At 38.9% G+C, this 13697-nt stretch overlaps 1 protein-coding gene across 1 annotated transcript in view; it reads left to right on the forward strand.

The window, feature by feature from the left end:
* The first annotated feature begins 2081 nt into the window (after window positions 1-2081).
* The window catches only part of LOC137292336 (serine/threonine-protein kinase SIK1-like), a 48562-nt gene continuing 36946 nt past the window's right edge, over window positions 2082-13697 (forward strand). Inside the window, exon 1 of the mRNA XM_067823824.1 lies at window positions 2082-2352. Within this exon, the coding sequence (XP_067679925.1) occupies window positions 2230-2352 (123 nt within the window). The 5' untranslated portion in view covers window positions 2082-2229. The remainder of the gene's footprint in view (window positions 2353-13697) is intronic.

Here is a 13697-nt window from a genome sequence, read left to right on the forward strand (position 1 = left end):
ACCTTCAGCTGTTGGCGATCTATAGCCTATGTTCATACTGTCTTGTCCGCATTTGAACTGACGTTTTAGAGATAGACGTTAGTTTTACTTATAAATTACTGTGATATGCGAGTTGCTTTTACTGACCTTCGTTGACAGACTTCTATATTTTACATATATTTCTGGTGGATTTACAACTTGTTTTAGTCACGATATGGATGAAATTTTGCCGATGTGACTTTAAATTTTACCTCACTCACTGTCAGCTCCAAATATGTACATATACTACAACTTCATCTACTACATCGCCTTCTACCACTTCTACTTCTACTACATCTCCGACTACATCTACTTCATCCATGTACTATAGCTTCATGTACTTCATCTCCATCGCCGTCTAAACCACGTTTATTGCTATTAAACTGACAGCGTCTACATTGCATATCACTATTGTCAGAAACAACATATTCCCCCGAAATTTTATCCACGTTTGTATATATGTATTTTCCAAAACGGGCCCTCAGATATAAATGTCAGGTACTCCGTCTGCCAGTACACGAACTCGAACTCACGTAACACAGGTGTCACATTCTTGTTATAAATCATCCCCACGGAACAAATATCTCTGAACGCCCCCTCCCTCAACAGCAGACGCTCCATCGACCTTCCAGAAACACCTAGCGACCTCGTCAACGCGACATAGCTACCACTACAAACCTCCTGGTTGCTATACCAACTGATCTTAATTAAAAATATTCCTTTACCTCCAAAAATGGAATAAGTCGATAACAGCCGAGGAACAAGTACTCTATGACGTCACATTGAAGCTTACTTGGACCTATCTTTAAATGCTGAGCCATTGTGACGTCATGCTCGCGTGACGTCACAAAGGGGTCGATATATCGGGACACACACTCGTCGCGGAAGCTATTCATAGATGAGTTCCATAACAATGTACTTACTGTACACTCGCATCGGCACGTAACGGTACTATTAACTGCTAACGTACTCGGTTTTGCGTTACAACCACCCCCATCAATCTCCTCCCAACGCCCTCCCCACCCCACCCGTAATCTGAACGCCAACGAATAACGGCTACCTTTCCCTACAGATTATGCATTCCGTTGGTAGCGTCTCAGATCATGCCTTCTCGTCGTAGCTATATATCTTGGGTTTATTTTTAACCTGGTACCTAGTCGCATTGATTCAATCGAAGAACTATGCACAGACCTCAAACGAGGTCTTGTCTGGTTAGCGTTCAGTCCAGCGCATGGTGTTTTGTGACGTCATGCCGGTAAGCTCCGATGCCTGTTTGAGGGGCCGTCTCGCACTGAACAAAACAGGCAGAGAAACCGTTTCGATAACAAATCTGTTTTCCCACAATCAGATTGTCGTAGATCGCGTGAAGTGTTTTGGCGGAAAGCTATTATGATGTGGAGAACATAATTGTTCACGTCACCAGGGCTAAAAGCGTTCTCAGAAATGAACTCAACAGTTAAATTAGGAATTCGATGAAGTTGGGAATGGAATTAATTTGCAAGCTGCTTGTTTAGATAATGTCTTCCACGAATTATTTTAATGTACACATGTGTTGCATATATACCATGACATTACTGCACATTACCGTTATCTATTGTAAAAGAAAACTAAAAAAAAAACGTTCATCATTTTGATTATGACGCATATAATCTTGTTTATGTGCAAAGATTGCTTTAGTAACGCAAAACTGAAAAATATAATTAAACGAAATCGCATGTTCACTATCGCATAACAAATTCAGGTTCATGCTATGTTTTCTACAATGTTACAAAAACAAGTAAACAAATGTGAAAATGACAGCCGCCAGTGGGCGATAAGCTAACATATACACCTACAACCAACGGCATATATTCGCCTAGAGATGTTACGCAACGGTGAAACATATCGTCCGTGTCCATCCATTATGTCTTCATTTCAAGGAACAAACTCACGGTCATCTGTTAACGCACAGTGTTGTTTTAACGGTAAATTTGCGTGTCCTAGAACTGCCCGAGCAACATAGCAACCAGCAAATACGAAACTCGGCCTGCGAATTCGATATTGAGTTGTTTTGACGTCACAGATACGTCACAGAGGATTTAGGCTCCTAGCGCCATGCAAGTTGTGATTGAGTGAAAGATGTCGGCTTGTAAAGGTGGAACAGTTCTTCACACTCGCTTTAAAACTATGTGGAGTAAAGAAATATGCAGCTTGATCCTCTGACGAGGAGATATGGTCATGGCCGATCGAGCCAAGGGGCAGATCCGGGTTGGATTTTACGATATAGAACGCACGATCGGAAAAGGCAATTTCGCTGTTGTGAAACTAGCGAAACACCGAATCACCAAAACTGAGGTTTGTGTTGTTTAAGTAGAAAAAAGTGCAACTCATAAGTGTTGTGGCATGTCAAGAGGTACCTGTTTCCGAGTAGTTTGTGCAGGTGCTTGATCAGATTTCACTGACCAGATGGCAGCTTCGTTCGTTCCTTTCTTCATGGATACAAAGAAGGAAGGATGGATAGAGGGGGGAGTGGGGGACAAGTTTGTGGATACCGGCACAGGAGCGAATTCCTACCTGGCACATCGTCATTTATAAGATGTTTGTAACTTGTCATGTAATACGTGAGATATTTGTCTATTTAAATTAACTTTCAGATAAGGCTCAAGCCTTCCAGTTCCTCCATACAATGACATTCGGCATGTTTTGTTTTCTAACGTCTGTTGTGAAACATGTTGTAGTAGTTTATTAGACAGTTTGGTTACTCAGATTGAAGTAAGTGGTGCTTTTCTCTGTGAAGGGTTTCTAGAAATCACTGCACATGGCATGTACCACTTGTTTAATGTTTAACATACATATAATGAAAGGCCCACCCTGCTGTCATTCCTTACAGACCCATATTACACTATTGGCTAGCAAACAGTTGTTGCCATATTTTAGTGATATTTGCAATATTACTCCGCTCCCTGTTAAATTAATGAACCAGAATAAATCATTATACTTAATTAGCAATTCACAGATGTGTCCAGCCCGTTCATAGCTGCCGATGTAACATGATAGAAGGGAATAATGGCCATAGATGTTTTCCCACAACTAACTGTAACGGTTATCGACATTCCAAATTTCTCATGCCATTCATGAAATAATACATATATTTATATCTTACAGTAGCCTCGAACAATTATTGTGACTATTTGAGTGTGTCTTTTAAAATACATTGATAGGGATTGAAACGATCAATGACTTGTGAATTTGAACTTCTGTGAACATCCCCCTGACTAAGTTGAAACATTTTTAAGGGGCTCATAACTTTATCTTTACTTTCCTGTTATATTACATACAGTGAAGAATTTTCTTTTGTTGTCCTTTATTATTGTTAAATGCCATGGGGGAAAAATACTGGAATTGTAATTGTCTGGAACTTGCAACGTCACTTAAAGTTAAACCCATGCGTGATACTGATGTTTTGGCGATAACTGTTATGCGGCAATAACTGTTCGCTAGCCAGTATTGTGTATGCAGACAATATTCACTGACAATGCAGTGTGTATTGGTCCTGTTGATACCCCATGTTGGTGTGCAACATTCATCAACTACACAGGTGGATAATTTCGCAGAATGTACAATTTCACATTGTGCTCATTAAGGTGAACTGCTCATAGGAAGGCGTGAGTGTTGGGTAGAAGGGACAGAATGGACTTGGGGCCCTCTCTGTCTATCAAAAACAAAAGATTGGTTGATATTGTGTCCTCCCGTTATGCAGACAGGCAGGTCACAGATGCCTTAAATTACAACATTTACAGTTCAGTGAACAGATTAGTTAATACCTGTTTCCTACACATTATTATGGAATAGTAAAAATCAAAATGATGCGTGAAGGTTTGGGTAGAATAGACTTTCAGCAACCCATGCTTGCCAAAAAAGGCAGCTATACTTGTCCTAAAAGGCGAGTAACTGGATTTGGTGATCAGACTTGTTATCTTGGTTGACACGTCATCGGTTCCCTTTTGCGCAGATCGATGCTCATGCTGTTGATTACTGGCTTGTCTGGTCCAGACTGGGTTATTTACAGACCACCACCATATAGATGGACGATTGCTTGGTGCAGTGTAAAACTAAACTCACTCACTCAAAATCAAAACACAGGAAAAACACTGACGCTATATTGTTTTCTTTGAGAGATGGCTGAAAAGACATTAATTTGAATTTTGATTGCTGCAATATGATTTTCCTAAAAAAGCTGGTTTAATCTTCTTGTCTAATGGGAGTTGTCGGCATCATTTTGAAGACATTGTGAAAAAGTCCTCTAACATGAATCGTACATTTCAGAAATTAAAGTTCCTACTAAACAGGACAACACAAGCTTTTCTACAGGATTCACTCTCACCTGTAGCTGGCAACCAGAAAAGCTATATCATGAGTTTAGAAACTTGAATGACTTTAGCCAACCATGTACAAGAGTGACGTACTCAGCATCATCTCTTTTTCCATCAGCAGTCAAAATGTGGAAGAATGTTCCTTAGCTATTAGAAATTGTAACTCAAGTTGGAAAACTTGCGCACAGTCCGTTTCTTGAGTGAATAAAATGTGTTTCATTTAGTAAACACCATCTAACCTCTCACTAGTTTTGGTGACAAACCTGTTGTTATATTCAATAGAAATTGACTGTAAAATTAATTTTTAGAAGAGAACACAGATTATCATTCAATCACAACAAAGATGTATTTACAAACAATCTAACTTCTAAGAAAACGAACCTGTTTGAGGCTCACCAAACAGGGCTGTTCCATTATACCTGTAGGTGTTAGTTACTGTTACCCTACTTTACCCATACTCACTATATTGTGGGCTGTTCCATAATACCCATGGGTGTTATTCTAATTAACTTTATGATTCATTGTCTGTCAATCGACTGTCTGTCAATTGGGACATATCTGTTGATGTTCCTTTAAGGTACAGTTGTTTCCAGACACCCTGTCACTCATTATTGTTATAGAGGATTGTCGTGTTTGACCTACGCTATTAGAAGCACCAACTAACGCTAAGATGGTTGTATTTTTTTCCTCCACTCTGTATCACAGATTCTTGTCTGCTGTATGTGGCTATGTCTGTGTGTTCTGTTACCACTGCAGCCATGTGTCACACGTCATTGTCTGCTGTCTGTATCTGTGTATTCTGTTACCACTGCAACCATGTGTCACAGATTCATGTCTACTGTATCTATGACTGTATATTCTGTTACTGTCGCCATCTGTCACGGATTCATCTCTACTGTGTGTGTCTGTGCTTGTATATTCTGTTACTGCTGCCATGTGTCACAGATTCACCTCTGCTGTATTTGTCTGTGCTTGTATATTCAATTACCATCACCATGTCACAGATTCATCTCTTCTGTGTGTGTCTGTGCTTGTATATTCTGTTACTGCTGCCATGTGTCACAGATTCACCTCTGCTGTATTTGTCTGTGCTTGTATATTCAATTACCATCACCACGTCACAGATTCATCTCTTCTGTGTGTGTCTGTGGTTGTATATTATGTTACTGCCACCATGTGTCACAGATTCATCTCTGCTTTGTGTCTGTGGTTTTATGTACTGTTACTGCTGCCATGTGTCACAGATTCATCTCTGCTTTGTGTCTGTGGTTTTATGTACTGTTACTGCTGCCATGTGTCACAGATTCATCTCTGCTTTGTGTCTGTGGTTTCATGTACTGTTACTGCTGCCATGTGTCACAGATTCATCTCTGCTCTATGTGTCTGTGGTTACATATTCTGTTACTGCTGCCATGTGTCACAGATTCATCTCTGCTTTGTGTCTGTGGTTTTATGTACTGTTACTGCTGCCATGTGTCACAGATTCATCTCTGCTTTGTGTCTGTGGTTTTATGTACTGTTACTGCTGCCATGTGTCACAGATTCATCTCTGCTTTGTGTCTGTGGTTTCATGTACTGTTACTGCTGCCATGTGTCACAGATTCATCTCTGCTCTATGTGTCTGTGGTTACATATTCTGTTACTGCTGCCATGTGTCACAGATTCATCTCTGCTTTGTGTCTGTGGTTTTATGTACTGTTACTGCTGCCATGTGTCACAGATTCATCTCTGCTTTGTGTCTGTGGTTTTATGTACTGTTACTGCTGCCATGTGTCACAGATTCATCTCTGCTTTGTGTCTGTGGTTTTATGTACTGTTACTGCTGCCATGTGTCACAGATTCATCTCTGCTTTGTGTCTGTGGTTTTATGTACTGTTACTGCTGCCATGTGTCACAGATTCATCTCTGCTGTGTTTGGCTGTGGTTGTATATTCTATTACACTGCCACCACATGTCACTGATTCATCTCTGCTGTATGTGTCTGTGTCTGTGTCTGTGATTGTAAATTCTGTTACTGCTGCCATGTGTCACAGATTCATCTCGGCTGTATCTATGTCTGTATATTCTCTTAGTGCCGCTATATGTCACAGATTCACCTCTGCTGTATCTATGTCTGTATATTCTGTTACTGCTGCCATGTGTCACAGATTCATCTCTGCTGTATGTGTCTGTGCTTGTATATTCTATTACCACTGCCGCCATACGTCACAGATTCATCTCGGCTGTATGTGTCTGTGGTTGTAATTCTGTTCCCGCTGCCATGTGTTACAGATTCATCCATGCTGTTGAGGATATATTGCCTGTATGCTGTTATCCTCACTTACATGTATTGGAGTGTCGACTCTAAGGGCCAAGGGTACTTATTGACACCAGGATTCTTCCAGTCATTGTCCAACTGCCAGTACACCTGTAAATGCCATGATTGTTTAACACATTTAAAAGAGGGGAGAGATGATTCTTGGCAAGTTGGTGTATAATGTTGAAGACATGATAATTTGAGTGAAAAATATATCCCGGTGTTAGGGGTCTTCGATGAAGTAAGACAAAACAGTAATTTTTATCTTAAATATCATTTAACGTTTAAAGTTTTGATTTCGCTAACCTTGAGTGATAAAGATATATTCATCTATTTCACACAAAAATTTCATGTGTTTCCTGCAAAAATAGCGTTGGTTTGTATTGGCGAAACTGTTGACGCTTGACACGACATGGGTATTTTGTATATGTTTTCTATGATGAGCCATACCTTTACCTCTGCATAGCAAGAGAGTGTGTTGATCACGTGGCTACCTGTTTAATACATAAACTATCAACAGCAGACGACTTACCTTGCTGAATTTCGCTCGCTATTTTTTGTTAAACAGGCAATTGATTTTCCAACTGAAGTGGTATTAACGATCATGGGCAAATAATATTGATGTTTATTTGCTTTTAACATAACTTAACGTCAGGATTCAATCGTCAGTAAAGTGTCTCACATCAGGAACTGAGCATCAGCCCTACCGATGAAACAGTTTGTGCACTCCGATCATGCACATACTTCCCCAATATAGAGCTAACAATGCAATCGTCGAAATCAGCTCGCTTTTGGATATTTGGAGAAGTGTTGCTTGTTCAAAACCAGGATTATACCTTTACCACCAAAAACTAGGGGCCCACTAGTCATTCACGTACTAATTTCAAGGGCCTGTACTTGAAATATGTTCGGTAATGAAATGATGTAGCACACTGTACTGTAAGGTTGATTATTGTAATTCATGTGAACTTAAAGTTTCTTGTCCTAAATTTTGAACAGTGCATACTGTCGCCAACCCTTAAAATCTTAAGGCGTCATTTTTAAAACCTTTCTGGATAAGTTCTATATCAATGGACTTTTATTAATTTTTTATTCATGTTTACTGCTGTGAGCGTGCCTTGTGTGGAGTTAGGCATTATATAAATGGACACATTATTTTTATTATTATCATTATATTATTGTGTGTCCCATGGGACTCAGTATGTTTGTATTTTTGTACATTTGTGTAGTAGATGCACATTTCTGCATTGCAGAAAACCCTGCGAGAGTCTAAGAATTTGATGATTAATGGTATCTGTAGTTACAAGGATTGTCTGATGATTCATCGTATTTGGTGATGCAAAGATTGTCAGATGATCCTGGTATTTGTATATACAAGGATTGTCTCATGACCAGTGGTACATGTTGATACAAGCATTGTATGATGACCCATGGTTTTGGTTGATACAAGGATTGTCTGAGGATCCATGATGTTTGATCACACTATGATTGTCTGATGATCTAAGGTACTTGCTGATACAAGGATTGTCTGATGATCTAAGGTACTTGCTGATACAAGGATTGTCTGATGATCTAAGGTACTTGCTGATACAAGGATTGTCTGATGATCCTAGTTATTGTAGCTACTAGGATTGTTGGATGATCCTACTGATTATAGTTATGAGAATTGTTTGATGATCCATTGTATTTGTCAATACAAGGATTGCCAAAGGTCCATTGTATTCATTGGTATGAGGATTTTGTTAGGTCCAGGTGTTCATAGGATTGTTTTGTAGCTACTGCCTATCAGCCTGACACAAAAGCGTAGGCTATACTTACATGAAAGTCTGATAACAAGAGGCTATTAATAGCAAAGTATGTTGATCCTTATCATATCTGATATATATAGATGCACTGCATTGTCTGGTATGAACCATGCAGCCACTTATACAGGCATTATGAGCCATATCACACAAGAGAGCTGATAGCAGGGACAGAAATAGCAAACAGATAACTGGCAGATGTGTTAACAATAAAAATGATTATTAACAATAACCATTATAATAACCTGGACTGCAAGTAGTAGCAAAGATACTTGAGCTGACAGTGTGTCAAACTAGTCCGCCAGGATCACCTTGACCTCCTGCACTCAGTTTAATCTGTAAAACGCATAACAATTATCATGATAAACACAAGGCTGCTCTACCCAAATAATATCTGATGGTTCCAAGGCTGTTCTACTGCCCTACTGGTAGGTAGTTGCTAGGTTGTTCTACTGCCTACTGCTGGGTAGTTGCTAGGCTGTTCTACTATCCTACTGCTAGGTAGTTGCTTGCTTGTTCTACTGCTAGGCAGTTGCTAGGCTGTTCTACTGCCCTACTGCTAGGTAGTTGCTAGGCTGTTCTACTGCCTACTGCTAGGTAGTTGCTAGACTGTTCTACTGCCTGCTGCTAGGTAGTTGCTAGGCTGTTCTACCCCACTACTGATAGATGGTTGCTAGGCTGTTCTACCCCACTGCTGGTAGATGGTTGCTAGGCTGTTCTACTCCACTACTCGGAGATGGTTTCTTCACTGTTCTACTCCACTACTGGTAGATGGTTGCTAGTCTGTTCTACTCCTCTACAACCAGACGGGTGCTATCCTCTTCTGTCCCGCTACTGCTCACAGTTATTGTCCAAGTCACTGTGGGTTCTATTTGCATTTTCTCAGCAAAATAATTTTGAGGAATATTTTCTTTACTATGATGCATGTTGTTATGTGATACAGGTGTCCATGTTGCAAAACACATTGTGATACAGGTGTCCACATTACAATACACATTGTGATACAGGTGTCCACATTACAATACACATTGTGATACAGGTGTCCACATTGCAATGCACTTTATGATACAGGTGTCCACATTACAATACACTTTGTGATGCAGGTGTCCATGTTGCAATACACATTGTGATACAGGTGTCGACATTGCAGTACACATTGTGACATGTCTGCATGTCACACGAAGATGCGTCTAAAAGTGTTATTTATGAAAATAATGAAACACAATTTGCTACAGTTATTGACTGATGGTCAAGTTGTTGGATGACATGAATGAAAACATAAAAAGAGGGAATTAAATTGTCAAAAAAATGACAATAATGTGCAAAATTTGAGCAAAAATTGACAATATTCAACAGAGAATTTCACCCATGTACATATTTTTCAGAAACTTACATTCAGTATTTCCGGAAAGCTCATTCATCGTAGATTCATAATATATATGCAGCTTTCGATGCACACCAACGCACACCAGTTTGTTATTGTGTTGAAACATGTTTACTTTCTTCGAAACTGCGCGAACCGTCTCGCGTAGAAGTGACTGCGTAAACGTGTCATTATGGGAGATAACTGATGCCTGACCAAATTGCTCAGTCAAAACATCCGTCTTGCGTCTTGGACTGTCTGATGTGTACGTAATTTGCATGGTGATATTTTTCTTGCATTACAACAAAGAGGAGATATAATAAATTAAAACAAAATCACGAATAACATTTTTTCACAAGGACTACTCTTTTTGTTGGAAGTATAATCATTGGAAAACACGACCACTTCTACCAATGTGAAAACAGTTTTTTGTTTGCTGCTATAGCAGTAGATTTTAGACTTTTGACTACAATTTTCACCTATGTGCACATTTCACACAAACATGATTTTCATATTTTCTGAAAGCTAATTCCACACAGATTTACCTCGTATAAGTACTTGTTCGTGTACACCACTCGTCACAGACACACAAGACGTCCTCACAATATCGTTACGCGTACGAGAGATGCTTCTCAGATGCACAATCAGATGTACAATTGCGATGACACACATCTACTTTCCCCCCACCGCTCGTCACAGATACACAGAATGTCGTCACAATATCGTTAAGCGTACGAGAGACGCTGATTATTAAGACATAAATGACTTACTTAAAAAAAATATAATAATAGGATGTTATGTTTATGTAATCTGCTTATGAACTGAAGATAACCAAAGCTGAAATATTTCTTAATATTCTTATCTGTCTGAATGTCAGTTATAGTCAGTTAATAGATAAGTGTAATCAAGCAGTATTGTCAATCACAGTGTACATTGTGCAGTACAATTACATCATTGTAATTCACATCAAACAATTAATGTATTCATGATTGTTCAAGTTTTCATTTGGCAATCAAGAACATTCTATTAATTTGTGCAATAGGTAAGTCCCAAAACATTCAATGAATATTATTTGTCCCACCTTTTTAATCAAAGAATATATGTGTTTTTATGTATGACTGAACTGATCTATATTGCGAACAGCTGAAGGGATGGTGTAAATCCAGCTAGGATCCATGTAGGAAGCAAATGTACTGTAAGTCCCCATGTAAGTTTGGTGATCTACCTTCAGTTGTTGGCAATATATAGCCTGTTTTGTGGTGTTTTTTTCCTTCAGTCATTTATTAGTCATTTCCCCTTTTAGCTTGAACAGGAAGAGGGGGAGGATATAGCATAAGGCTTTGTGTGTATGTACGAATGTGAATATCTTAAGAACCACTGACTAGATTCTTTTTATATATAGTACCAAGGTTCATCACATTTTAAAATATAGGAAAGGTCACAGTCAGGTGTGGTGACCTTGACCCTAAGTTTAAGTCACAAAGGGACTATATTGTTTTATTCTTGTTAGCGAGATATCTCATGAACCGTTCACTGCATTTTCTTCATATTTGACACCACACTTTACCATGTTTACCAGGCCAAGGCGATTTTGGTGACCTTCACTTAATTTTAAAGGTCATGGCAACACTGAAGATTTCAGCATGTTCAGCAGCATTTTAAGCCTGTGAGGGAGATACCTCAAGAACCTTTCACAGATTTTCTTAATATTTGACATCAAGATTCACCCAGGCAAGGCACAAGGCCCAGTCAAATGTGGTGTTCTTCACTTAATTTTCAAGGTCACAGTGACACTTTGAAGGTTTTGGCAAGTTAACCTGGATGTGAAGATTGTCAGCGCGATATGTCAAGAACCATTCATTGGACTTTCCTCATATTTGAGATCAAACTTCATCGAGGGAAAGTGCAAGGTCCAGTCAGTTTTGGTGACATTCACGTAATTTTAAAGGTTACAGCGACACTTTGAAGATTTCAGCATCTTAAACTGCATGTTGAGATGGTCAGCGAGATATCTCAAGTACAGTTCACTGGAATTTCTTCAAAGACTGTCAAGACTTCCCTTGAATCTCTTTCACTAAGTAATTTCTTTGCTACTATTTTTACATATTTCATACATCATGATATTTATGTCAAGGTCAACCGAGTCTTGAAAATATTTGTGTGTTTGAACAACTACAGAGCAAGATATCAAGAGAGGTTGAATGGTCATGTTTTTGTTGACATTTCACTTCACCTTACATTTTAAATTATGACTGTAACTTTCATTCCACTTTAAGTTTGATTTGATAATTCGTGGCTGGGGATTATGTAAGCTTATTACAATGCTTGTATTTTGAATAATGTGATTAATTCATAACTGTCTTATATAGTCTGGTTCATAATTATTGAGAATTTTTCTTCTTACTTTGAGCTATCCTAACACCTCAACTGATTCACTGATACTTAAAACTAAGTAATGGTATAAGGGAGGTAACTCATCTTGGCCTACTGAGTATAGTACAATTAGAGTTACCTCCCCTGAATTTGTAGCAGACGTCATTTTCCTCAGCACTGTCAACAATGTCTGCTGAAGATAAAAGAAGGTTGATTTTTGAGTTGTGTAATCAAGGAATTGATGATGTAAATACATTGGCAGAGAGAACAGGAACTCCTCTTTCTACTGTGTATAGGATTAGGAAGAATTTTAAAGAGGGAAAGGATTTTGGGCACCAGAAAGGAGCAGGGAGACCCAGAAAATTGGACTTCTCAGATCGCGTCCGGCTGGGAATTTTAGCGTCTAAAAAGCAAAGGGCAAGCATCTCCACCATCAGGTATGAAATGATAGAAAGGGGATCAACAGTTGTATCAAAATCTGCAGTTAGAAGAAATTTGATTGATCTTGGATGGGAGAAAAAGACTGGAATTCCTTCTCCTCTCATGAAACAAGAACATAAAGACAGGCGTGTTGAGTGGTGTTTGGCACATGAAAACTTTGACTGGGAAAATGTGATTTTTACTGATGAAAGCTCAATATGGGTATATCCCAATAATGTGAAAATATGGACAAAGTCTGCGTCAGCACCGTTGTATCGACGACCTAAATACAGCCCAAAGTTTCATGTATGGGGAGGGATATCCTTATTAGGAACGACCCCGCTGTGTGTGTTTGAGGGAAATCTGACAAGTCAACGCTACACTAACATATTAGATAATTTTCTCCTTCCAAGTGCACATGTGTTTTATGGAAATGACTGGATTTTGCAGCAAGATAATGTTCCTAAACACACCGCAAAACATGCCAAGCAGTGGTTTCAGGAGAAAAATGTGACTGCATTACCATTTCCTGCATATAGTCCTGACTTAAATCCCATTGAGAACATTTGGGGGATGATGAAGGAATGTGTGAATCAAAAGGGGTTGACAAAAATTGAAGACATGAAGAGAGAAGTGGTCCGATACTGGGACAGCATAACTCACGAAACACTAACCTCTCTGATAGGAAGTATGCCTACCCGTCTTAGACTGTGCCGTGAAGCTCAAGGAGACTTGATAAAATATTAAATTGTTACCTACACGACATGAAAAGGTCAGTTCACTTTCACAATACATTCAATTTTATCTGATTTGTTCTCGTTTAATAATATGAAATGCTTTAGCTATTCTCAATAATTTTGAACCATACTGTATTTAGATGTGTTTGGTGTTTTAATTGATACTTATTGAAATCATTTCAAACTGTCACAGTATCACCACTAAAATATAAACCCAAATATAATATTTAAACAAACCTCCATAATGGTATTTTCAGTGTTTCCTTCATTGGATGTGTGGTTATGTCACTCTAATTCTTATACCCTGCAAGGTGTGGTCCGATTGAAATAATGGAA

This window comes from Haliotis asinina, chromosome 1 (assembly GCF_037392515.1).
Source record: "Haliotis asinina isolate JCU_RB_2024 chromosome 1, JCU_Hal_asi_v2, whole genome shotgun sequence".
Lineage (NCBI taxonomy): Eukaryota > Metazoa > Mollusca > Gastropoda > Lepetellida > Haliotidae > Haliotis > Haliotis asinina.